This window comes from Salvelinus alpinus, chromosome 10 (assembly GCF_045679555.1).
Source record: "Salvelinus alpinus chromosome 10, SLU_Salpinus.1, whole genome shotgun sequence".
NCBI classification, from domain to species: domain Eukaryota; kingdom Metazoa; phylum Chordata; class Actinopteri; order Salmoniformes; family Salmonidae; genus Salvelinus; species Salvelinus alpinus.
Window position 1 is genome coordinate 71,361,511 of NC_092095.1, and position 23,073 is coordinate 71,384,583.

General features: G+C 44.9%; 2 protein-coding genes across 2 annotated transcripts; one reads left to right on the plus strand and one right to left on the minus strand.

The window, feature by feature from the left end:
• The first annotated feature begins 46 nt into the window (after positions 1-46).
• bora (bora aurora kinase A activator) lies at positions 47-8,451 on the plus strand. The gene is made up of 10 exons (XM_071330869.1): positions 47-134; positions 449-613; positions 1,575-1,681; positions 3,117-3,247; positions 3,403-3,513; positions 3,680-3,939; positions 5,095-5,251; positions 5,495-6,051; positions 6,344-6,490; positions 7,645-8,451. The coding sequence occupies exons 2-10, from the start codon at positions 470-472 to the stop codon at positions 7,666-7,668; spliced, it is 1,638 nt and encodes a 545-aa protein (XP_071186970.1). The 5' UTR covers positions 47-134; positions 449-469; the 3' UTR covers positions 7,669-8,451.
• Positions 8,452-8,699: 248 nt separating this feature from the next.
• On the minus strand, positions 8,700-22,410 carry dis3 (DIS3 exosome endoribonuclease and 3'-5' exoribonuclease). Its single transcript, XM_071330868.1, has 20 exons — positions 21,865-22,410; positions 21,295-21,452; positions 19,937-20,130; positions 19,513-19,586; positions 18,844-19,011; positions 18,224-18,502; positions 17,884-18,021; positions 17,414-17,560; positions 17,071-17,187; positions 16,818-16,919; positions 16,560-16,624; positions 16,387-16,471; positions 16,135-16,262; positions 14,687-14,773; positions 12,309-12,465; positions 11,074-11,288; positions 10,291-10,459; positions 9,529-9,687; positions 9,324-9,446; positions 8,700-9,048 (listed from the first exon to the last, which is right to left on the minus strand). Exons 1-20 carry the CDS (start codon positions 22,081-22,083, stop codon positions 8,980-8,982), a joined length of 2,853 nt encoding a protein of 950 aa, XP_071186969.1. The 5' UTR covers positions 22,084-22,410; the 3' UTR covers positions 8,700-8,979.
• Between the last annotated feature and the right edge of the window lie 663 nt (positions 22,411-23,073).

The window sequence follows — 23,073 nt, forward strand, 5'->3', positions numbered from 1 at the left end:
AATCTGATTGGTTATCAGGCACTTCCTATTAATTTCTATTGGTCAATGGGCGCTGTGGGAAAATTGAAATAAACGTTTGAAACAACTGACTCTGGAACCTTATTTTGGTTGTGTTGAAAACTTCTGCAGCTGCTGTAAGTATCAGGGCTCCAATATCAAATAACATATCGAATAGATCTATCAAATGAACCTCTCAGAATAGTTGCTAAAGCCTTAGCTAGCCAGGCATTTAACGAAACGTTTGGGATAGCTAGTATGTACTAGATTGTGGGGCCAATAGCCAGCTAGTTTAGCTAACGTTAGCCACCTTGCTACTCTTTCACGTAAGTAAGGTTTGTTCTCTTGATAGTATTACAGTAATTGTTTGGCTTTCTCTAGTACTTAGTGATCTTTGATTAGCATACTATTTATACTGGATCAAAGTTGATTAATGTTCCTGCATCAATAGGTTCAGGTTTGTGGTCAGACTATGGGAGATATTCCAGATGTCCAGATCACTCCTGAGACTCCAGGGAGGGCAGCTATCCGTAACCCCTTCGAGAGCCCCAACGACTACCATCGCCTGCAAGAATCCGTGGTCCCCAGCCCCTCTGTCTTCAAGTCCTCCGGAACTGTAAGTGTAAACCTACACAGTATAACTTTAAACCGTCCCCTCGCCCCGACCCGGGCGCGAACCAGGGACCCTCTGCACACATCAACAACTGACACCCACGAAGCGTCGTTACCCATCGCTCCACAAAAGCCGCAGCCCTTGCAGAGCAAGGGGCAACACTACTTCTAGGTTTCAGAGCAAGTGACGTAACTGATTGAAATGCTAGTAGCGCGTACCCGCTAACTAGCTAGCCATTTCACATCCGTTACATGTACAAAACATTGAGTTGCATTGCTTTTTGCCCTCAGAACAGCCTCTGTTCGTCGGGGGCATGGACTACAAGGTGTAGAAAGCGTTCCACGGGGAAGCTGGCCCATATTGACTACAATACTTCCCAAGGGTGTGTCAAGTTGGCTGGATGTCCTTTGGTTGGTGGACCATTCTTGATACACACAGGAAACTGTTGAGTGTGAAAAACCCAGCAGTGGTGCAGTTTTTGACACACTCAACCTGTGCCCCTGGCACCTAATAGCATACCCCGTTCAAAGGCACTTAAATCTTTTGTCTTGCCCATTCACCCTCTGAATTGCATATGTACACAATCCATGTCTCAATTGTCTCAAGGCTTACAATTCCTTATTTAACCCGTCTCCTCCCCTTCATCTACACTGATTGAAGTGGATTTGAAAAGAGACCTCAATAAAAGATCATAGCTTTCACCTGGTCAGTCTGTCATCCTAATATTTTGTACACATTTATGGTCTGGTCTCATACATATCTTGTGTAGTTCACCCACTTCAATAGGCTGAAGGACAACTGACCTCCATGATCAGCAAGTCAGTTAACATGTTTGTCTCCTTCAGAAGTCCTGTCATTGTCCTCTTGTGAACGTAATCACCCGTTTTACAGAGCCACCTGGTGACGATCCGTCAGTCACTACCTGAATCGTTATTCTCAATGTTTTCTTGATCATTGTTTTCAGACACCAGCCAAGTTTACATGGGACATAGATGAGATGTCTAGCCTGCTCCCTGTGGACATAGACGCTGAGGATATCCACCGCCAGTCCTTGTACCTCAGTCAGACCAGGTGAGGAACTAGTAACCAGTCCTTGTACCTCAGTCAGACCAGGTGAGGAACTAGTAACCAGTCCTTGTACCTCAGTCAGACCAGGTGAGGAACTAGTAACCAGTCATTGTACCTCAGTCAGACCAGGTGAGGAACTAGTAACCAGTCCTTGTACCTCAGTCAGACCAGGTGAGGAACTAGTAACCAGTCCTTGTACCTCAGTCAGACCAGGTGAGGAACTAGTAACCAGTCATTGTACCTCAGTCAGACCAGGTGAGGAACTAGTAACCAGTCCTTGTACCTCAGTCAGACCAGGTGAGGAACTAGTAACCAGTCCTTGTACCTCAGTCAGACCAGGTGAGGAACTAGTAACCAGTCCTTGTACCTCAGTCAGACCAGGTGAGGAACTAGTAACCAGTCCTTGTACCTCAGTCAGACCAGGTGAGGAACTAGTAACCAGTCCTTGTACCTCAGTCAGACCAGGTGAGGAACTAGTAACCAGTCCTTGTACCTCAGTCAGACCAGGTGAGGAACTAGTAACCAGTCCTTGTACCTCAGTCAGACCAGGTGAGGAACTAGTAACCAGTCCTTGTACCTCAGTCAGACCAGGTGAGGAACTAGTAACCAGTCCTTGTACCTCAGTCAGACCAGGTGAGGAACTAGTAACCAGTCCTTGTACCTCAGTCAGACCAGGTGAGGAACTAGTAACCAGTCCTTGTACCTCAGTCAGACCAGGTGAGGAACTAGTAACCAGTCCTTGTACCTCAGTCAGACCAGGTGAGGAACTAGTAACCAGTCCTTGTACCTCAGTCAGACCAGGTGAGGAACTAGTAACCAGTCCTTGTACCTCAGTCAGACCAGGTGAGGAACTAGTAACCAGTCCTTGTACCTCAGTCAGACCAGGTGAGGAACTAGTAACCAGTCCTTGTACCTCAGTCAGACCAGGTGAGGAACTAGTAACCAGTCCTTGTACCTCAGTCAGACCAGGTGAGGAACTAGTAACCAGTCCTTGTACCTCAGTCAGACCAGGTGAGGAACTAGTAACCAGTCCTTGTACCTCAGTCAGACCAGGTGAGGAACTAGTAACCAGTCCTTGTACCTCAGTCAGACCAGGTGAGGAACTAGTAACCAGTCCTTGTACCTCAGTCAGACCAGGTGAGGAACTAGTAACCAGTCCTTGTACCTCAGTCAGACCAGGTGAGGAACTAGTAACCAGTCCTTGTACCTCAGTCAGACCAGGTGAGGAACTAGTAACCAGTCCTTGTACCTCAGTCAGACCAGGTGAGGAACTAGTAACCAGTCATTGTACCGCAGTCAGACCAGGTGAGGAACTCTGACCAGGTTAAGGTTGCACGCAAGACAAATGGAGAGCACTTTGAAATACAACCGCTGCTGAGAGATTGGGGGTATTGGTTTATTGGTCTGGTAACAGCTTTGTTTTTTTGAAAACATCCAGGATGGATTCTGACATCGAGGAGAAACGTCAGAATGCTATCGAGCAGTTTTTCACGAAAGGCGCCATTGTGCCTTCACCATGGACCGAACCAACAAGCAAACAGAAATCAGCACAGATGCAGTTTGGGAAGAGTAAGTGAATCCAATGAGTTGGAGTTGAGTCGCTTTTCACTCACCAACACACACACATTATAGTGTTTTATTTTCTGTCATTTTCTATTTCCTGAATAACTGTTATGTTCAGCCATTTCTATGGATGTTAAATGAGTAAATGTTTCTATCTTCAGGTTCCATGTCCCCACTGATACTAGAAGAGCCACTACCAACTAAAAAAAACACAGTAGGCTGCCAGACAGTCCTGTCCTTACCTGTGGACTTCCACCTGGACAAAATATTAGGTAAACCTTTACATGTCAGTGAACCCTCCGTACACGTCATATTTCTCTCTGTGCAGATATTACCCAACTGGCAGGAAACCTTATCCGGTCTCACATAACCTGTCTGTCTCTGTCTGTCTGTGTCTGTCTGTGTGTCTCTCTTTCGGCTGTCCCTCCCCCACCCCAGGAGAATACTACAGATTGAAGGAGGTGTCTCAGCAGGATCAGGTTCAGGAGACCCTGAGCTCCTCGTCTCTGAGACGGAAGTTGTTTCTGGACGGCCAAGGGAGTGGCTCAGAGTCCTCCAGCCCCCCCAGCCCAGAAGGAGGAGGGGAGGGAGAGCCCCCTGGGGGAGAAGGGGGAGGGGATAGAGATTTCCTCTCCCCCATGAGCGCCTCTCCTCTGCCCTGCCCGTTGTCTGGCATGTCTGCCCTGACCCCCTCCACTGTAAGTGTGCCACTATTCAATGTCCAGGTGTCTGACCAGTGGGACCAGTTACAGGGAAACATAGTAGCAAGTGTGGTTTGTTGCTCTGGTTCTAAGCATGCGTTATTATCACAGGGCTGCCCAATCCTTTTCCTGGAGAGCTGCCTTCCTAAAGGCTTTCACTGGGTCGGGTTAGTTACAACTGGGGTTGGAGTTAAAACCTACAGGAGGGTAGCTCTCTCCAGGAACAGGGTTGGAGTTAAAACCTACAGGAGGGTAGCTCTCTCCAGTAACAGGGTTGGAGTTAACCTACAGGAGGGTAGCTCTCTCCAGGAACAGGGTTGGAGTTAAAACCTACAGGAGGGTAGCTCTCTCCAGGAACAGGGTTGGAGTTAAAACCTACAGGAGGGTAGCTCTCTCCAGGAACAGGGTTGGAGTTAAAACCTACAGGAGGGTAGCTCTCCAGGAACAGGGTTGGAGTTAAAACCTACAGGAGGGTAGCTCTCTCCAGGAACAGGGTTGGAGTTAACCTACAGGAGGGTAGCTCTCTCCAGGAACAGGGTTGGAGTTAAAACCTACAGGAGGGTAGCTCTCTCCAGGAACAGGGTTGGAGTTAAAACCTACAGGAGGGTAGCTCTCCAGGAACAGGGTTGGAGTTAAAACCTACAGGAGGGTAGCTCTCTCCAGGAACAGGGTTGGAGTTAAAACCTACAGGAGGGTAGCTCTCTCCAGGAACAGGGTTGGAGTTAAAACCTACAGGAGGGTAGCTCTCTCCAGGAACAGGGTTGGAGTTAAAACCTACAGGAGGGTAGCTCTCTCCAGGAACAGGGTTGGAGTTAAAACCTACAGGAGGGTAGTTCTCTCCAGGAACAGGGTTGGAGTTAAAACCTACAGGAGGGTAGCTCTCCAGGAACAGGGTTGGAGTTAAAACCTACAGGAGGGTAGCTCTCCAGGAACAGGGTTGGAGTTAAAACCTACAGGTGGGTAGCTCTCCAGGATCAGGACAGCTCTGCTATAGCAGATGCTATATTGCTTCTAAAGTGGCCCTGTGTATAACATCTAGGAGGGAATCTGTTTGTGTAAGGAGGAATCACAAAGCTGGGATTTCAAATAGACGTAACTGCTTGTTTTCTCTCTTGCCATTTTAATGAGACGTTGTCTCTCTTTTTTTCAAAGGGTCTTTTCTCGTCCAGTCCTATCCAGGGTCGTTACCGAACTTACAGCCTGGGAAGTGTCACCAGCCCCCTGTGCCCTGAGCGGTCCTCTCCTGCTGGCTTCCAGTCCCCTGCCCTGTCCCCCATCGGACCACAGTTCACACAGACACCCATCGCAGGTATACGAGTCTTTTAAAGAGGTGTTTTATGTCCTTATTGGCATAATGTGTCTTAAATGTTCTGTTATACCATAAACCTGATGTGGCTTTGGAGACATTATCTCTGGAAACTGATTGAATATGTCTGTGCAGATTTGCACAGTCATGTTTTACGGACCTCAACCTGTTGAGTCAAGTCATTAGGTGAACGGTATCCATGTGGTTGGTAAGTGGAGTGATGGCGTGGTTGTTTTTCCTGTCCAGGAGAGAGGAGGAAGCTGAGCTTCGTGACCCCTGAAGGTGTTCCCCTAGACATGGACATCACCTCCTGTACAGAGAGCCCCTACGTAGACGGCTGTTCCCCCATCCGCTTCTGCTCCTCGCTCCAGCCCCCGGGCCGGACCCAGGTGAACCCGGAGCTCAGACTCGGAGCCCGTTGCTGGGCCTCACCCCCAACCATCTCCCCCAACCCTTCCCTCCTGGACCAGGACAATATATGTCCTTCTACTTCACTACCACCCATGGAGCTGGGCTCCTGCTCCCCCTCCCCGGTGCCGAGTGTACCCAGGACCAGTGGGGGTCCGCTGGGGAGGCTGTGTGAGGGGGGTCCGGGGATGGGACAGCCTCTGTTGGACTCAGTGAAGATGGAGGAGGAGAACGGCGAGGTGGAAGTGGACCTCCCTGTGGAAGAGGAGGAAGGAGGTGTGACTCCTGTTGGTGTCCGGTTGACCAGCTCCCGTGTGGGGGCAGCAGAGGCATCTCATATGTTTGTGTCTCTGCTAGCTGAAGGAAGCAGCATCCCTTATGATAACAGCATGCAGGTCTGTATCCTGAGAGCAGTCTACTGACTAAACAGACTAGACCTCTAACAAGCTGGACACCAGTTTTACATTTCAGAAAAGGCATTTATGTTTATTAAAAAATTATTTTAAGAGTTACACTGACATGTATGGTACAATGACTGTTTTGACTTTTTTTTGGTTGAATGTACACAGATGGATCACGTACTTTTAATTATTCTTAGGTTTTTGAGGACCATGTTAATCACTGTGGGTGGCACTGATTTGACAATCTGTTTTAATAGAATTTGAACTGACTGTTTGCTCTGTGTAGGTGGACAGTGGGTACAACACATACGCTGGCACTGCCACCGCCAGCCTGATAGATGCCATGAGTTCAGACAGCCAGAGTAAGGAGTCGTTTGACGCAGCTCACATCCCAGACGAGGCCTTCCCTCACAGCAGACACACTAAGACCAAGGTAACGTAACCCACAGACACAGACAGACTGAGGTAACGTAACCCACAGCAGACACACTAAGACCAAGGTAACGTAACCCACAGCAGACACACTAAGACCAAGGTAATGTAACCCACAGACAGACTGAGGTAACGTAACCCACACTAAGGTAACCGTGAAATGCTTCCTGATGAAACCCAAACCCAACGATGCAGAGTTAAAAAAACAGATCAGCAAAAAATAAAAAGGGACTATTAACTTAAAAGCTGTTCAGCAGTCTGATGGCCTGGAGGTAGAAGCTGTTCAGCAGTCTGATGGAGGTAGAAGCTGTTCAGCAGTCTGATGGTCTGGAGGTAGAAGCTGTTCAGCAGTCTGATGGTCTGGAGGTAGAAGCTGTTCAGCAGTCTGATGGTCTGGAGGTAGAAGCTGTTCAGCAGTCTGATGGTCTGGAGGTAGAAGCTGTTCAGCAGTCTGATGGCCTGGAGGTAGAAGCTGTTCAGCAGTCTGATGGTCTGGAGGTAGAAGCTGTTCAGCAGTCTGATGGAGGTAGAAGCTGTTCAGCAGTCTGATGGAGGTAGAAGCTGTTCAGCAGTCTGATGGAGGTAGAAGCTGTTCAGCAGTCTGATGGAGGTAGAAGCTGTTCAGCAGTCTGATGGAGATAGAAGCTGTTCAGCAGTCTGATGGAGATAGAAGCTGTTCAGCAGTCTGATGGAGATAGAAGCTGTTCAGCAGTCTGATGGAGATAGAAGCTGTTCAGCAGTCTGATGGAGGTAGAAGCTGTTCAGCAGTCTGATGGAGGTAGAAGCTGTTCAGCAGTCTGATGGAGGTAGAAGCTGTTCAGCAGTCTGATGGAGGTAGAAGCTGTTCAGCAGTCTGATGGAGGTAGAAGCTGTTCAGCAGTCTGATGGAGGTAGAAGCTGTTCAGCAGTCTGATGGAGGTAGAAGCTGTTCAGGAGACTTTTGGTCCCAGACTTGGTACTCCGGTACCTCTTGCTGTGTGGTAGCAGAGAGAATAACTTGGGTTGCTGGGGTCTTTGACAATGTTTAGTGCTTTCCTCTGACAACAGAATAGGATCGTATTTAATTTGTGAGTTTACACATTACTAAACCATGACTGATGTGGTTCAGCTTATGAAGACGCACATGTGAATGGAGAATACTGTTTTGTTTTCCAGACTGTTTTTCCTCAACACCATTGAGTGAGCCGATTGGAAGAGAACACAAGGAAGCCCCTCCCACCTTTAACCTCCCAGCTGAAGCCTATGATGATGTCTTGCCATGTCAGGGGTGTATTCATTAGTCCGATTCTGTTGCAAAACAATTGCAATGGAAACCGTTTACTCTAGAAATGGAACCTACCTGAATTTGTCCAATAGAAACAAATTGTTGCCAAACGCTTTGTTTAGAGTAAACCGTTTGTTGCAAAACATTTAGCAACAGAATCCGTGTAGTGAATACACCCCGGCTGAGTGACCATGTTTAGATGCCGCCATTCGCACAAATGAACCTTGAAATGAATTCCTATTGGCGCTAGCTATCCCTCGTAATGGAGTTGAAATGTGGTCACTAAGGTGTCCGGAATGGCACCCTACATAGTGCACTACTTTTGAGCCCTGTGGGCGTTGGTCAATGGTGCACTATATAGGGAATAAGGTGCTATTTTGGATAACTTAGTGTTGACATGAACAAGGGACTGATGAAACTTGATATGTATTTATACATTTTATATTCTTATCGATTGTGAATTTAGCATTATATGAATCATTTTTATTTTTGATCAGTTAAACAATTACGGGAATGTGAATTGTGATTAAGGATTTTTATTGTACATTTTGTTATAAATATTTGTATAACTGCAGAGCTACCCTTTAAACAAAGCCACCATCTGAACAGCTGCTTGTTTTAAGAAGGAAGTGTTATTGAATGGGTGTAAAGTTCTGACTAGAACACTGAGCCACATTAAATGTTGTACAACTGGGTTACTCTTTAGTTTCCTGGCTACCCTTTAGTTTCCTGGCTACCCTTTAGTGTCCTGGCTACCCTTTAGTGTCCTGGCTACCCTTTAGTGTCCTGGCTACCCTTTAGTTTCCTGGCTACCCTTTAGTTTCCTGGCTACCCTTTAGTTTCCTGGTTACCCTTTAGTTTCCTGGCTACTCTTTAGTTTCCCTGGCATCTACTCCAATCACGAAACAGAGAGACAAGCCAAAGAGATGAGAAAAGGAACATTGGCTAAAACCAAGAGATTTATTGGGAGTTGTACAAGGAAACATTCCTTCTAGAATAGACCGTCTTGCCACAGTATATTACCCCATTCTACAGGTTACTGGCATCTCATTAACATTTACCTGGAAGGTTGACGTTCTATAGGTCAAGGAAAAAAGGTTCTGTTTTAAAATCAGAACCATATTAACCACAGGATGTTCTCTGCTTGTCATGTAGAAAAAAGCTAAACATTTAAAATAACTCAAAACTGAGCTAAGAGAGAGATTTCAGTGTGAGGATGGTGTTATTCACCGGTCCAGTTTAGTTCTCTTGGCCTCTGGTTCTGGTTCAGACGGCACAACGCTCACTCCAGAGATCTACAAAACAACAATATCAGTTACATGTCCAACCCTGAAATGACTGATCTACAAAACAACAATATCAGTTACATGTCCAACCCTGAAATGACTGATCTACAACACAACATCAGTTACATGTCCAACCCTGAAATTACTGATTGACATGACAGAAGGCTATTTTACCTCAGACACAAACTGTTACCTGAACACCGTTTTAGTTCATAACTACATGGAAATGACCACCGTAGGATCTGATGTGACATTACAGAGATAGTTTGAAACAACAAACGTACCACAGGTTCGACCAGGGACATTCTGATCTTCTGGTGCTGGACGTTGGATGCGTCCAGACTGATGGTCACTTTGACCTTGTCAAACATGTTGAAGGAGTGGCCCTCCACCGTCAGACTAGGAGCCTGTTCACACACACACAGAGTTACAGTCGAGCCATACACAAAAAAAATAGCTTTAATTTTCTCTGACACACAGCGAGGGTACCTCTTCGTTGAAGACCAGTTTGGGGCTGGGTTTGTCTTTGTTCTCAAAGAACACCGTTCCCTCCAGACCAAACTTAGGGATGAGGACGATGATGGCGTTCTTCCTCACAAACAGGATGAAGCCCTCCTCGTTCAGGATGCCTCTGCTCTTGAAGAACAGCTGGAGGAAACGATACATAATCAGGAAATCGGCCATTGGCTTATTTAATCATCAAACAGATGGGAGAGAATAACCAGAAATGTCCAGTAAGAAATGCTATTTTTCAATTTCCGTTGCAAAGCATTTTGCTACAGTGCACTAATGAATATGACCCAGGTGTCCTTTTGTAAAATGGGTCCCTCGTCTTCAATGGGACTTCCTGGTTAAATAGTTTGTGTGAGTGAGTCCAGTACCTGTGTGTGGAAGGCTACAGAGGCTCTAACAGATCAGTGTGTTGGGTGAGTCCAGTACCTGTGTGTGGTAGGCTACAGAGGCTCTAACAGGTCAGTGTGTTGGGTGAGACCAGTACCTGTGTGTGGAAGGCTCTAACAGGTCAGTGTGTTGGGTGAGTCCAGTACCTGTGTGTGGAAGGCTCTAACAGGTCAGTGTGTTGGGTGAGACCAGTACCTGTGTGTGGAAGGCTACAGAGGCTCTAACAGGTCAGTGTGTTGGGTGAGACCAGTACCTGTGTGTGGAAGGCTCTAACAGGTCAGTGTGTTGGGTGAGTCCAGTACCTGTGTGTGGAAGGCTCTAACAGGTCAGTGTGTTGGGTGAGTCCAGTACCTGTGTGTGGAAGGCTACAGAGGCTCGCTGTGCGTACTGGGCCATCTTGTGTCTGTAGTTGAGGTTGTTGCAGAGGGCAGACTGCTTGTGTTTGTCCATCAGGTCTGGGTAGGTGCTGTCTGCTTCAATGGCTACAGCCAGCAGCCGATGCACGATGATGTCAGAGTATCTGTAGAGGTTACAATCACATCAGAACCAGAGTGTGGACCAGTCAGGGGTAGAGAGAGAGTGTGGACCAGTCAGAGGTAGAGAGAGAGTGTGGACCAGTCAGGGGTAGAGAGAGAGTGTGGACCAGTCAGAGGTAGAGAGAGAGTGTGGACCAGTCAGAGGTAGAGAGAGAGTGTGGACCGTCTGATAGGTGAGGTGTGTGTTCTCACCGTCTGATAGGTGAAGTGTGTGTTCTCACCGTCTGATAGGTGAAGTGTGTGTTCTCACCGTCTGATAGGTGAAGTGTGTGTTCTCACCGTCTGATAGGTGAGGTGTGTGTTCTCACCGTCTGATAGGTGAGGTGTGTGTTCTCACCGTCTGATAGGTGAGGTGTGTGTTCTCACCGTCTGATAGGTGAGGTGTGTGTTCTCACCGTCTGATAGGTGAGGTGTGTGTTCTCACCGTCTGATAGGTGAGGTGTGTGTTCTCACCGTCTGATAGGTGAGGTGTGTGTTCTCACCGTCTGATAGGTGAGGTGTGTGTTCTCACCGTCTGATAGGTGAGGTGTGTGTTCTCACCGTCTGATAGGTGAGGTGTGTGTTCTCACCGTCTGATAGGTGAAGTGTGTGTTCTCACCGTCTGATAGGCGAGGTGAAGTGTGTGTAGATGGGAGAGGCCAGTCCATAGTGGTGGAAGTCACTGTCCATCCCGGAGCAGAAGTACACAGCCTGCATCATGCAGCGTGTTGCTAGGATACGCAGCAAGGTGTTGAAGTAAGGGAAGCCGTCCACCTGGGCCGCGTCCAGAGAGTCAGCTAGAGCCTTGGCCGAGTCCGTGTGAATCACCAAGTCCTGAGATGACAACAACGTTACGACTACAATGTTACGACTACATTACACTGATGTCAGAAACAACAACGTTACGACTACAACGTTACGACTACATTACACTGATGTCAGAAACAACAACGTTACGACAACAACGTTACGACTACATTCCACTGATGTCAGAAACAACAACGTTACGACTACAACGTTACGACTACATTACACTGATGTCAGAAACAACAACGTTACGACAACAACGTTACGACTACATTCCACTGATGTCAGAAACACCAATGTTAGGACTACATTACACTGATGTCAGAAACAACAATGTTAGGACTACATTACACTGATGTCAGAAACAACAATGTTAGGACTACATTACACTGATGTCAGAAACAACAATGTTAGGACTACATTAGACTGATGTCAGAAACAACAATGTTAGGACTACATTAGACTGATGTCAGAAACAACAACGTTAGGACTACATTCCACTGATGTCAGAAACAACAATGTTAGGACTACATTAGACTGATGTCAGAAACACCAATGTTAGGACTACATTCCACTGATGTCAGAAACAACAATGTTAGGACTACATTAGACTGATGTCAGAAACACCAATGTTAGGACTACATTCCACTGATGTCAGAAACAACAATGTTAGGACTACATTAGACTGATGTCAGAAACAACAACGTTAGGACTACATTACACTGATGTCAGAAACAACAATGTTAGGACTACATTAGACTGATGTCAGAAACAACAATGTTACGACTACATTACACTGATGTCAGAAACAACAACGTTGGGACTACATTAGACTGATGTCAGAAACAACAACGTTACGACTACATTAGACTGATGTCAGAAACAACAACGTTACGACTACATTAGACTGATGTCAGAAACAACAACGTTACGACTACATTAGACTGATGTTAGAAACAACAACGTTACGACTACTATAGAAGTATAGTCTATAGATGTCATTAGACTTGTTTTAGATGTCTAGTCAGTCTGAATATGTAGATGTACCTTAGACTTGGCAGCCTTGTTGAGGATGTCGTAGTTAGATGGAGGAGGGGCGGGGTGCTTCCTGAGAAGAGCACACTCTGAGAACTCATCATAAATCTTCTGAGCTACTGAGATGTTGGCCAGCAACATGAACTCCTCCACCATGGAGTTGGTCTCCCTGGGGAACAATAAAGTTATTTGAATTTGAACCCACCGATACAGCGTGAAGATCAAGTCTCTGAGCAGAGATCTACTGCTGGATGTTATAACTCAGTGACGAGGTCAAACTGGAAACAGCAGGATGCTTTGACAGGCCACAAAACGCTTGTCAATATTCATGTGAATTCAGTTTAACCTTTTCTTAATAGGGGGTGCTGTTTTCACTTTGTAAAAATTTCGTTCCCAAATTACACTGCCTCGTACTCAATTCTTGCTCGTACAATATGCATATTATTATTACTATTGGATAGAAAACACTCTCTAGTTTCTAAAACCGTTTGAATTATATCTGTGAGTAAAACAGAACTCAAGTTGGAGCAATTTTCCTGTGAGGAAGTGAGAAATCAGAAATCAGGCAGGCTGTTCTGGGGTCAGTTTATCAATTTGCATGTCTTCTATTGGTCGAGATGCACTGCATACACCTTCCCCTAGATGTCAGCAAGCAGTGAGAATTGGAATGGAGTTGCTAGGCAGATCTGAGGCCATATAAAGGGTCTTGGTACGTGGGGTGCACTCTTTTCAACGTTCGCCATGACGCGAGATAGACCTCAGGATGGCATTCTGGAAAGCTCTCGTTATAGGCCTTAGATATATCCGGCTCTGATTTTATTCGATATAGGTGTTAAAGACATCATAATGTTGTTATTTTAAACCGAGTTCTTTCAGTTTATATCAGTATATTGCGATTTTCGGATATTTCTTAGTGCTGCGTTATAGTGAGTTGGACACGTCTTCGCCACATGGCTAATGTTTACTGCTAATTCCAAAGTTGAAGGCGACAATCTACAACCGAGCAACGATTCCTCTGGACAAAGGACAACTTGCCCAAGTTTCTGATGGGAGCTCATCAAAAAGTAAGAAGTATTTATGATGTTAATTCGTTGTTCTGTTGAAAAATGTTGACCTACTATTCCCCCATTAATTTCGGTGCGGTCTCGCTTTAACGCACGCTGTATGTCGTAGTAACATTAATTTTAAAAATCTAACACAGCGGTTGCATTAAGAACTAATGTATCTTTCATTTGCTGTCCAACCTGTATTTTTTAGTCAAGTTTATGATTAGTTACTGATTAGATTAGGTGCCTCTCCCAAGATTTCTCCCGACATTTTGTTGGCAGCTTGGCTACTATTCTCATTATATAACCACGATTTGTGCCGCTAAATATGCACATTTTCGAACAAACTCTATATGTATTGTGTAATATGATGTTATAGGACTGTCATCTGAAGAAGTTTGAGAAGGTTAGTGAAAAAATTAATATCTTTTGCTGGTTTATTCGTTATCGCTATTGTTGGCTTGAATCAATGCTGTTGTGTGGTTGGCTATTGTAGTAAGCTAATATAATGCTATATTGTGTTTTCGCTGTAAAACACTTAAAAAATCTGAAATATTGGCTGGATTCACAAGATCTTTGTCTTTCATTTGCTGTACGCTGTGTATTTTTCATAAATGTTTTATGATGAGTATTTAGGTAATTCACGTTGGTCTCTGTAGTTATTCTAGTTGCTTTGGTGAGAGTTGTGATGGTGGCTGCAATGTAAAACTATGATTTATACCTGAAATATGCACATTTTTCTAACAAAACATATGCTATACAATAAATATGTTATCACTGTCATCTGATGAAGTTGTTTCTTGGTTAGTGACTATTTATATCTTTATTTGGTCGAAATTGTGATAGCTACCTATGCAGGAAAAAAATGGTGGGGAAAAAAAGTTGTGTCTTTTGCTATCGTGGTTAGCTAATAGAAATACATATTGTGTCTTCCCTGTAAAACATTTAAAAAATCAGAAATGATGTTTGGATTCACAAGATGTGTATCTTTCATCTGGTGTCTTGGACTTGTGATTTAATGATATTTAGATGCTAGTATTTACTTGTGACGCTATGCTAGGCTATGCTAGTCAGCTTTTTTACTGATGGGGGTGCTCCCGGATCCGGGATTGTGATGAAGTAGAAGTTAAACCATGTTAGTCAGGGTCAAAACGACAGCAGTTTCAAGCACCATGAATAGAACCTTAAATTCTATATTCTAAAAGCCTTATTTTAAATTCTATATTCTAAAAGCCTTATTTTAAATTCTATATTCTAAAAGCCTTATTTTAAATTCTAAAAGCATTATTTTAAATTCTAAAAGCCTTATTTTAAATTCTATATTCTAAAAGCCTAACAACGTACTTGAGTTCCTTGGTCTGTAGATCTATGGGGTCGTGAGTCTCACTGTCGATGTGGAAGCGAACCTCGGGCGAGGAGAGAGTCAACGCACTGAAACACACAACGGAAAACCACCATGTTAGATCACCAACAAAGACATGTATTTATACATTCCACACAGAGTAAACATATAGATTAATGAGACCAGCAACCAGATCAATAAACACAATCCATCCATCAACCAACTAATCACTTTTGGGAATACATCAATCTGCCACAGTTCTAACGATCCATCTCTTTCAACAGTTAGGGAAAAGCTTATCAACTACTGACATCACATAGTCACAAACTCTTTCTCTATCCTGTCTCTTCAGGATCCTGGCTAGTCTGTTCAGGCCTCGTAACCTCTTACCCTTTCTCTATCCTGTCTCTTCAGGATCCTGGCTAGTCTGTTCAGGTCTCGTAACCTCTTACCCTTTCTCTATCCTGTCTCTTCAGGATCCTGGCTAGTCTGTTCAGGCCTCGTAACCTCTTACCCTGTCTCTTCAGGATCCTGGCTAGTCTGTTCAGGCCTCGTAACCTCTTACCCTTTCTCTATCCTGTCTCTTCAGGATCCTGGCTAGTCTGTTCAGGCCTCGTAACCTCTTACCCTTTCTCTATCCTGTCTCTTCAGGATCCTGGCTAGTCTGTTCAGGCCTCGTAACCTCTTACCCTTTCTCTATCCTGTCTCTTCAGGATCCTGGCTACATTTACATTTAAGTCATTTAGCAGACGCTCTTATCCAGAGCGACTTACAAGTTGGTGCATTCACCTTATAAGTCTGTTCAGGTCTCGTAACCTCTTACCCTTTCTCTATCCTGTCTCTTCAGGATCCTGGCTAGTCTGTTCAGGCCTCGTAACCTCTTACCCTGTCTCTTCAGGATCCTGGCTAGTCTGTTCAGGCCTCGTAACCTCTTACCCTTTCTCTATCCTGTCTCTTCAGGATCCTGGCTAGTCTGTTCAGGCCTCGTAACCTCTTACCCTTTCTCTATCCTGTCTCTTCAGGATCCTGGCTAGTCTGTTCAGGCCTCGTAACCTCTTACCCTTTCTCTATCCTGTCTCTTCAGGATTCTGGCTACATTTACATTTACATTTAAGTCATTTAGCAGACGCTCTTATCCAGAGCGACTTACAAGTTGGTGCATTCACCTTATAAGTCTGTTCAGATCTCGTAACCTCTTACCCTTTCTCTATCCTGTCTCTTCAGGATCCTGGCTAGTCTGTTCAGGTCTCGTAACCTCTTACCCTTTCTCTATCCTGTCTCTTCAGGATCCTGGCTAGTCTGTTCAGGCCTCGTAACCTCTAACCCTTTCTCTATCCTCCGTTTCTTCAGGATCCTGGCTACTCTGTTCAGGTCTCGTAACCTCTAACCCTTTCTCTATCCTGTCTCTTCAGGGTCCTGGCTAGTCTGTTCAGGCCTCGTAACCTCTTACCCTTTCTCTATCCTTCGTTTCTTCAGGATCTTGGCTAGTCTGTTCAGGCCTCGTAAGCTCTTGGTGGTGTCATCATTCATGTTAGCGTCATCAATCCTCATCTGGGCCTCGGCGTACGTCAGGGAGGCCTGGAGGAAGAATTATCATTCAATTCAATAAACTTTATTGATACCTGAGGGGCAATTCTAAGTCTTACATTGTCTCAATCACAACTGTTACATTGTCAAATGTGTGAGTTTAGTCTCCCCCTACCTTGGAGTTGATGACACTTTTAGTGAATCTGGTCTTGACTATCTCAGCCTTGTCGTTGATCTCCCATATACAAGAGAAGGCCAGCCTACAGAGAGGAGACACCAGGAACACCACTGATGGTAAATGACAACAACAACAAAATATATGATGTCTCAAGGAGGTATTAAAGTCACCTCTCCACACTGGATCGTAGAGAACACAGGTTGGAGCTCAGCAGTTCAGGAACCATGTCGATCCTCTGTGGGAGACAGCTGTGTTAACAATACAACACTTAAATGGAACCCTATTCCCTATATAGTGCACTACTTTTGACCCGGGCTCTGGTAAAAAGTAGTGCACTATATAGGGAATAGGGTGCCGTTTAAGACGTACTAAAAAGAGCTAGCTAGGGTTCATCAAGGTTACTATGTGATGATACAGAGGGACTCTACCCTTCCAGTCAGGTAGACTGTAGTGCCTCTGTTAGCAGCCTCCAGATCCATGGCGTTGCCTGGACGGATGAAGTGGCTCACATCAGCAATGTGGACACCAACCTTCAACCCACAAAGAGACACGCACGATGACTTGTCAACTTTCAATTCTGTTCCATCACATTACCGCCCTTCAATAGAGTCTGTTACCTCATCCAAACATTCCTCCCTCCTTTAAAATGTGGTAAACTGTGTTAGTTCATCAGTGTCCTACCTCTTGGTTTCCATTGGCCAGGTCTCTACAGTGCAGAGCATCATCTATGTCCGTACAGCCAGGAGGATCCACACTGCACACGGTCAGGTTCCTCAGGTCCTCTCTCACAGCCATGTCCTGATACAAGAGCAAATAAGGTTTACTGATGCATTATTACCTGTTATAAGCATGTTATGAGCCTTTATAAAGTATTATAACCACACTATAATGCAATTATACCAACAGGCTTTAAGTAGTGTTAGCAAATTGTTGATTGGTATAGCTACAACAACGTAGCCACCAGCTGACAACCATTGATATATGTCTTGACACAAAATGGCTGCCATAACAGGACCCCAGTTACCTCCTCTGTGATGTTCCAGGGCATCTTGGGGAGGAAGCTGAGGACGGCCTGTGAGAAGTCCTGGTGAGGGACATCATGCTCCAACAGTAGCACCTCCGTCTCTGTCTCCTTGTCCCCTGCACTGCCCAGGCTACGAACAAAGTGGCCCTGAGAGGAGAGAGGGAGAGACGGAGAGGGGGAGAGAAGGAGAGGGGGAGAGAAGGAGAGGGGGGGAGGAGAGAGGGAGAGAAGGAGAGAGGGAGAGAAGGAGAGAGGGTGGGTGAGGAGAGAATGGTGTCTCTGCTAGTTCCTCAAAGACAGAAAGAGGAGAGATAAGTTGACTATGATTGAGGGGCGTTCCAGGTCCTCTTCATTGCAGTCGCGCTGCACATCTCATGTACATCACACACTTCTCCAGGCATTGATATCCGATAATGACACGTGATCATCTGAGCAGCCCGACTAATAAAGAGGCCCTGAGAGACACGTACATTAGGGTATCTGGAGTGCTTGGGCCAGCCGTCGATGGCCACCATGATCCTCTGTCCCGCCAAGGTGGCCGCCTGGCGCGTCTCGATACGGATCCTGGGGATACAACGGTCAGCTGGGGTGAAGAGGTGACGGGTCGCCTGGGAAGGGAGGGGTATGAGAGACCACATTCGTCTTGTCCACATTCGTCAGCACAAAACAACAGACGACAAATAATCACAAGAGAAACCAAAGCATGGTGGTATATGCATCAATATTGATAAATACTCATGTAGGATTTCTGAAGGGTTTGATTTGATTGATGTATTGATTGACAGAGCAGAGTGAGGTGACGCTAGTTACCTCTTTGATTTGGGACAGGAAGAGCATGCCACAGAAGGGTCTCCAGTTCCTCTTGATGATGCCCACCACCCTGCCTGTGGGCTTCCGTGACCCCGCCCCAGACGGACCACTCTTCAACTCTGCCTCCTCCTCCTCCTCTGTGACATCATCCTCCTTGGGCCCCTCGTCCTGCAGCACCACAGAGGACGGAGCCACCCATTGGTTCAGAGGCAGGATCTCCACAGCAACCAGGTCCTGATGGACAGCCCTGTTCAGGTTCTGTAGGCCTTGGATCAGAACCTGAGGAGCGGGACAGGAAGAGGAAGTGTTACCATGGTAACCAATGCTGCTTCATTTACATTTCCCATCCAATCACTCGCTCACTCACTCACTCATCCCCATCTCGCCAGCTGGCACTTAGAACAACATGAAAGATTCTCCGCTCCCATCCAAAGGTAAAGGAAAAATAATACTGTTCATAACTCACTTTTCCAAACCAGGTACATGAACAGAGGAGTTAACTAACAATGAGGAAATATTCAGCAACTGTTGGAGGACTTAAAGAATGTTCCATACCTCTCTGGCAGGTTACACGGCCAGAATCCACAACTGAACATGAGCTATGCTTCAGCAGCACTCACCTCTGTACTGTCATCTCCTTCTCCGTGGACAAACACAGTAGCCTCCAGGTAGTTGTCTCTGCTAGCCCGGAACGTTCCCTGTTGGAAGGTCCCACTCTTAATCCCAGACTGGATCCTAGACAGGGGCAGGTGCTCCGGGAACAACACCTTACTGCTGGTGATCTCATTCTGGGAGGGAGAGAAATTAAAGGGTTAAATTAAACGAATAACCATGAATATGCAGATCTAACTTTCTCTATGAATATGCAGATCTAACTTTCTCTATGAATATGGAGATCTAACTTTCTCTATGAATATGGAGATCTAACTTTCTTTATGAATATGCAGATCTAACTTTCTCTATGAATATGCAGATCTAACTTTCTCTATGAATATGCAGATCTAACTTTCTCTATGAATATGCAGATCTAACTTTCTCTATGAATATGGAGATCTAACTTTCTCTATGAATATGGAGATCTAACTTTCTTTATGAATATGCAGATCTAACTTTCTCTATGAATATGCAGATCTAACTTTCTTTATGAATATGGAGATCTAACTTTCTCTATGAATATGCAGATCTAACTTTCTTTATGAATATGCAGATCTAACTTTCTCTATGAATCTAAAATAGCTGCTGTAGAAAGTACATATGTGTGAATGTGATATTGTGTAGATATTAGTTACCTTGTCATCGTTGGTCAAAGCCAGTCGATCCACCAGCTCAGGGTTGGCTATCAGACTCTTGACGTACTCCTCACCTGTGTGGAACAGAGGACGGATGAAGACGGCATCTTCTAAAGTAAACATGTAGTCGACATGTTGAACACACCTAGTATTGTGACCTTGTGATTAAGGTTAAAGACATGAACAGCGGTCTCATCTTGGAGTATTGAGGTAACAGATATTGTGATATTAAAGACAAGAACAGCGGTCTCATCTTGGGGTATAAGGTAGTTGCTGTGAAATTGTTAGATTACTTGTTAGATATTACTGCACGGTCGGAACTAGAAGCACAAGCATTTCGCTACACTCGCATTAACGTCTGCTAACCATGTTTATGTGACCAATAAAATGTGATTTGAGGTAACAGAGGTGTGTTGTTTCTTACATCTGTATGTGAGCAGGCCGGAGTCCTCTGCTTTCTCCTTGTTGCCCCGGTCATTGGTCAGCAAAACAACCTTTAACCCCTTGTCCGTGGGGGTGTTGTTCAGGTGATCACTGTACCACTTTGTAGATATGCGGATGGCTCTGTCATTACGATCGTTGGCGCTTTCCCCCTGCTCTCTCTCTATATACGTTTCTCTGCAACAGAAGAATACAACCATACATTGCTTTGAAAAGCATTGATCGGTGACAAATGGCTGGACAGTTAAGGCGTCAGCATGCCTCAGTTCGGCTGGCGACTAGCCTGAGCTCGTTCAGTTTGGCTGGCGACTAGCCTGAGCTCGTTCAGTTCGGCTGGCGACTAGCCTGAGCTCGTTCAGTTTGGCTGGCGACTAGCCTGAGCTCGTTCAGTTTGGCTGGCGACTAGCCTGAGCTCGTTCAGTTTGGCTGGCGACTAGCCTGAGCTCGTTCAGTTCGGCTGGCGACTAGCCTGAGCTCGTTCAGTTTGGCTGGCGACTAGCCTGAGCTCGTTCAGTTCGGCTGGCGACTAGCCTGAGCTCGTTCAGTTCGGCTGGCGACTAGCCTGAGCTCGTTCAGTTTGGCTGGCGACTAGCCTGAGCTCGTTCAGTTTGGCTGGCGACTAGCCTGAGCTCGTTCAGTTTGGCTGGCGACTAGCCTGATTGGTTAGCTGAACAAGTGTGCTCTCATACTTAAAAAGACCTTGGCTTGAAAAACATGAAAAAAAAAACGGCAATAGTACTGTTTGTCCACATTGAGACGCCGTAGCCAGTATACACTTCCCCAAAATAGTCAGAATTAAGATAACTCCATAAATCTGTTATAAATGTACTTCTTTGCCTAGGAGATCTTAGTCACGCAATTTTTCATCTGATTAGGATGTTTGGTGCAGTATTTCTCAAGAGAAAACGTGAATGAGGACGAGTCGTTACTCGTTGAACGACAGCAGGCACTTCATTGAAGAATCCCTACTGTTGACCAATCAGTGATGAAGGCGTAGACTTCGGCTTGCCTCAAGAATAAAAAAAGTGTGCACAAACAGCTTAAGTAAGCATTTCACTGTAAGGTCTAAACCTGTTGTATTCGGCGCACGTGACAAATAAACTTTGATAAAACCCTTGCCAAAATGTCGTCGTAATATACCCACAAACTCTTCCACACTGTTTTGGCTGGGAAACATGCAGACTTCAGTCTTGCTCCAACTTATTTCAGTCAATTGCTACATTGGCGTCAGTGGTGGGATAACCCCACGGGTCACTGATTCAAAACCAAGTCAGGCTGCACCCCCTTAAATCACTACAAAACAGTCAGTTATCTAAGGCAAACAGCATATCTATTTTCTACCTGTGATGTTCATTAGTGAAAGTGTAAAAGTGTTTCTCCTTATCGTGAAGGATGTCTTTCAATCGCTTGTAGATGGGAGCGCTCCTGTGGCGGACCTCTTGGAGTACAGTCTGCAGAATGATCACGTTCTTGATCAAGGGATCCTCTAGGATATCAATCTACAGACATTAACAGGGATATTGATTCAGCATGGTAGAATGTCACAGCTGAAAGTTAGTCAAATTAGTGTTAGCTAGATCAGGATTTCCCAAACTTGATCCTGCACGTTTTGGTTTTTGCCCTAGTACTACATAGCTGACTCAAATATCCAACTCATCATCAAGCTTTGATTATTTTAATCAGCTGTGTAGGGCAAAAACCAAAACGTGCACCCGGGGGACGGGGCAGGACCGAGCTTGGGAAACACTGAGCTTGATAAGTGGGGTTCACACTTTCACTAGAGGCGTGTCAGACATCTAAACTGTAGTGATGCGGTGGCAAAATCTAGCGTTTACTTTAGACATGTACTTTTTGTATTGATTTGTTGTTAATAATAAAGTTTACGTTAGACATTATTCCACAGTAACTTACCTGGCTCAACACAACATTTGTGTCTGGGAGCAAATAGTGTGGGAAAGAACACAAGTTGCTTTCAATGCAAGCGTCTTCCTGCAAAACGGACTCTTCTTGCTTGCATTCTGTACAAACTTCACTCCCGCACCAAATATCGTCTCGCAGGTAGTGCTCACGGACTATTTTCATGATCCCGCCTGATCGGGTTTTCTTTACGAAAGTTTTTGATTTCAACATTACTCCGATAAATATATATTACAACAGTAATTTTGATACGTTTCTACTCATAGGTGTACATCAACAAACATTCCACCCGAGACCGATGTACACACGTGGGGGGAGGGAAGATAAAAACATTCCCGGGGTTTCTTGTGACGAATCATATCTGATTCATATTCTATTGTGAAAGTTACCAGATACTTTGTGTAATTTTTATACAAGTATCAATTAAATGTGTGTATTTTAGAAACAATTTAGGGGGAATTTTATGATAGATAATTAAATATGTCATAATATAATATTTTCCAACTCTGTGTAAAACCTTTTAAGGCCATCTTCTTTTTCTTCTTCATTTTAATCGCGGTGTGCAAACCAACCTTAAGAAGCATCACAGCTCCGTTGCGGGCTGGAGTGTGAAAGAGACAATGCAAGTGCTCGTCAACAACCCTTTTTATTTATTTTATTTTTATTAACAACAAATCAATACAGAAAGTACAGTTCGTCAACAACACTTGCGTGCATAATCAGGGTGGAATACGTCATCTTGTTTCCTTGAAAACTACAAGGTCTGTAGCGACTGATAATGTTATAACTGCCAATAATGTAATATCTGCTAATAATGTCATAACTTTCACATTTAACATTTTATAAATGCCGATAATGTGTAATAAATATGCTGAACGCATAACGTAATAACATTTTTGAATATAATGTAATAGTTACTACAGTTAGTTATTACATTATGCGTTGATTATGACATTATAAAGTGTGTAACTTTTTTTTCATCAATAGTGTAATGACTTCAACCAATGATGTAATAACAACCTAAAATTACTCTCTTTGTTTAATGTCATGCATATTAAGTGTCACACACTTGAGGAATACTTTTCATTTGCATCCATTGCCACAACAGACTTGCAGGGGGAGGGGTTCACTAACAGACTGACTGACTGACTCACTCACTAACACTTAACCCGTTGACCCAAGGTCAAAATCTCTGTTTTTTCC